This window comes from Spinacia oleracea, chromosome 5 (genome assembly GCF_020520425.1).
Source record: "Spinacia oleracea cultivar Varoflay chromosome 5, BTI_SOV_V1, whole genome shotgun sequence".
Lineage (NCBI taxonomy): Eukaryota > Viridiplantae > Streptophyta > Magnoliopsida > Caryophyllales > Amaranthaceae > Spinacia > Spinacia oleracea.
In genome coordinates this window covers 67,972,963-67,976,569 of record NC_079491.1, presented here as the reverse complement: position 1 = coordinate 67,976,569, position 3,607 = coordinate 67,972,963, and the positions used below count along the sequence as shown (strand labels likewise).

The following is a 3,607-nucleotide window of genomic DNA, read 5'->3' as shown; positions in this document are numbered from 1 at the left end:
TTACAGAGCGTAAAAAGGGCATTTTGGCTGTTAATCATAACAAAGGGGATAGGTGGAAAGTATGACAGGTGAGTATACATTGCCAACAAACTAATTTGGGAAATTGTAGGACATGTCCTAAAAAAGTTACTCATGATGTGCACTTCAAGCCTCCCTCTTTAAAAGTTGGAGAAATGTCAATTTGTCAAGGAAATACTTGGAAGATAACATTTGATGGAAATGGACAATTACCAACCAGTATATAGTGTCACTGAATCGACAACACCTCTTTATAGGAAGCGCCACCATATAAATGACATTTGTTGTGTACTAATCTTCTATATTACTCGAACTCTTCATTTCACTTCAAATACTGGCATTTGATACTAGACACTCTAACACTAGTGTTGTCTGAATGTATAGACATCTGAAATTTCATTTTGAATACAAACTCATGTCCAACACTAGTCTTAGTAACATACGGAGTAGCTCATCATGTATAATTTCCAGCGAAATCAATCTCCTACCAACATAATCTCAAACTTTAACATACTTCCATAAGCAGGAAGACAGTAAGCACCTACCAACATAATCTAGAAACTTTAATAGATGCCACAAAGCATGAATCGACAATGCAATTGTGTATTTGTGTACCCACATGAGCTAAAACATTCAACCTCGGTGTGACTCTGCTGTAGGCAGGTCTGTGTTGTTCTAAACAGAAAGACTATGTTTCGATATTTTCAGCTCATAGAATATCCAGGGAAAGTATGAGCTCATACGAAGTACTTCTTTGAGGAAGTTCCCAAAATAGTAATAACCAAGTATCTACTAAGTGTCTAAGTCCTAATATACATCAGACTGAAGCAAAGGTTTATGTGACAATCAATATACACCAGGCTAAATTATGTGACAATTAATATACATCAAACTGAAGAAAGGGATTTAATTCCCCTAAAATGCATGCTAAAAGCCTAAAGGTGATTGTCTGCAATTCAAAAGCTAGAACTTCCACAGAGAAACATAACAAGGAAAACTCCATTAACTGTACTCCAAAGAAAGAGGCCAATACACTCGTTCCAAAGCTAAGCATGCGAGGAAATCTTATAGATTTTAACAAGGTGTTAGTGTAAATTGGACATCTCTTAACATTATAATTTTACAACAAAATATGAACTTTTTCTAACACAGAAGTATAATGAACAATCTTACCTATATTTACATCCAACTCTAAACCATCAAAGTCAAAAATGATCTGAAAGCATCCCTGTATCAGCTCCTGCCTGCTGAAGTAAGTTGCCCTATGTGTTCCGGAAGATTATTAGCATTCCTGAAACCCAGCCAATATCTCCCATGATCTATCAATCTGCTGTCTTTCTCTTTCAGTCCAGGATCTTTTCTTTCAGACTGAACTTCTTGTACATCAGATGAACCCGGATTTTCAGTCAAAAACTGTTCCCAGAATACATCATTCACACCTTGAGGCGCTGCAGGAGCAGTTCCAGCTTCCTGCTCCTTTGGTAAACATGCAACTACAGAGACTGTGGCAGGAGGTTCGGAATTCATGTCAATCGCTGATGAATTAGATGGAGCATCAACATTGAGCTGTGTATAAGATATTGCTGGGCTCTCCACACAAGTAGTGGACTCAGCAAGCTCAATAGATGAGTTTTTCTGCACATATACATCCTCAAGATCTTCAACTACATTTTCCCAAAAATTTAAAGATGACTCCATCCTCTCTAAGAGCTCGGTGTCCAAGTCTAAACCAGAAACATCATCAGGACTTCCTCTCCTTGATATTCTCAGTGTACCTAAACTATCTTCATTGCTAGTTTCATCATGCATGTAGTCATGCCTGGACGAAACCCTTCTCTTTCTATCATGGTTTTCTACTTGAGGAACAGCAAAAGCAAGCTCGGGTTTCTTCAATATCCGAGCAAAGAAAGAAACAAAGGTATGCTGCCGCTGTTCCATTTCGTGCAGGCGCTCCCTCACAAGCTGCACCTGTGACTCAAATCCCTGCTCCTCCTCCCTTTGCCTTTTTGACTCCGCCAGAAGAAATTCCCTCTCATGTTTCAATCGCTCAATATCTTCTTTGTATTTCTTCCTTTCGGAATCAGTTAATGGATTCGAATTCACCTGCCCATGGAGATTAGTCAATGAGTGACTATGAACGGGCTTGCGCCTGTGTATATTTTTCAGAAGGTGAGATTGCCCTCTTATAAAATCATCATTGGCAAACTCCCATTGCTCAGGATCCACCTTCCTGAAACCCTGTTTCATAAGACAATAAACACAATCACAAGGAATTCTCCTAAAACTGGAATAACTTAACGAAACCAAGTCAAAACATTTATAAACTGAACATTGAATTTGACTTACATAAGTGTTCAATTGTCTAATGAAGCTTGAGAAATTGTTGTGTTTGAAGAACCTGGGCAACAAAACCCTGGAGAATTCAGGGGGGTTCCACACAATAAAGCTCTTATTACTCGAACTCCACGAAACAATGGAGTCAGAGGTGGGATCATCCACCATCTCATAAGTCTTTGTAAGGAAAGGAGGCAAAGCATTTGAACCACCTTGAATTTCATCCATCATCATAATAAACAGACTCAGATCAGAGCTCCACAATACCAATCATACCCTATTGATCAAAATGCTCAACCTCGTTCGCCTTAAACTCGAAAACAAATCAATTTATCAATACACAGAATCCAGATTTTGCTGAAAACAGGAAATCCCAAAATTGGTGTTTAAGAGTTTAAAGTGCGGATCCAGATTAAACTCTATCTGCTGAAATCGAATTAGAACAAATTCTCTCACAAATATTCCGAGCACAAGGGGCTTGAATTTTCAACTTTACACTGAATAATCTGTGCAATTGGATACTAAATCAGACAAATCTCCAATCAAATAGAACCCACTTCCAGCCAATTTCTACAAATACAAAACAAAAAAAAATACAGTTAATTATGAACTAAAATCGAGGATAAAGTAAGAAGAAAAAAAAAGTCGTTAAAAAGCACAGAAGACCCTTCAAGCTGAAGCCAATGCAAATTTTGGTAACAAAGAATGATAAAAGCAAAGAACTTACCAATTAGAATAATGCAAACAAGGTGTTCGACGTTTTGCCTCAGTGAAAAAAAATACACAAATCTCAAACCCCAAAATTTTCTGAACTTGACACAGGTGAATAGAGAGCAGATCAAGACTTTAAATCCCAAAACCCAAGATTATAATCAATTCAATTAGAAAAGGGGGAACTTTCTAGGGTTTATTATTCAGGGTAGTTAATAAAGGAATCGTTCACCTAAAGAAAGAGGGAGAGGAGAGATAGAAAGAGGGAGGAAAAAAAGGGTTTATATAAATATATGAAATCAAACTAATTAATTTATGTTATTATTAATTAAATGGTCATTATATAAAATTATTTTAATCACAGTTGAAAAATATTGAGCATTGACTATGTGTCTCATTGTCTGTCTCAATTCAGATGGTTCCAAATTAAATCTTCAGATTTTCTGTAATTATAGATAATCTCATGTTCGAGGCTCGATCAGTTGCGGAGTTGCAACTTGAAACAATTATCCATTTTTAATATTTATTGTTTACAGTCAATTAT

At 36.8% G+C, this 3,607-nt stretch overlaps 1 protein-coding gene across 1 annotated transcript; it reads right to left on the bottom strand.

Annotated features, from left to right (window-relative positions):
- Positions 1–1,003: 1,003 nt before the first annotated feature.
- LOC110804900 (heat stress transcription factor A-4c) lies at positions 1,004–3,345 on the bottom strand. The gene is made up of 3 exons (XM_022010495.2): positions 3,080–3,345; positions 2,365–2,922; positions 1,004–2,256 (listed from the first exon to the last, which is right to left on the bottom strand). The coding sequence occupies exons 2-3, from the start codon at positions 2,584–2,586 to the stop codon at positions 1,252–1,254; spliced, it is 1,227 nt and encodes a 408-aa protein (XP_021866187.1). The 5' UTR covers positions 2,587–2,922; positions 3,080–3,345; the 3' UTR covers positions 1,004–1,251.
- Positions 3,346–3,607: the final 262 nt, after the last annotated feature.

Coding starts and splice junctions, on each gene's coding strand:
- LOC110804900 (XM_022010495.2), bottom strand. CDS start 2,586: ATGATGATGGATGAAATTCAAGGTGGTTCAAATGCTTTGCCTCCTTTC. Junction 2,257..2,364: donor TTAGACAATTGAACACTTAT/GTAAGTCAAATT, acceptor CTTATGAAACAG/GGTTTCAGGAAGGTGGATCC.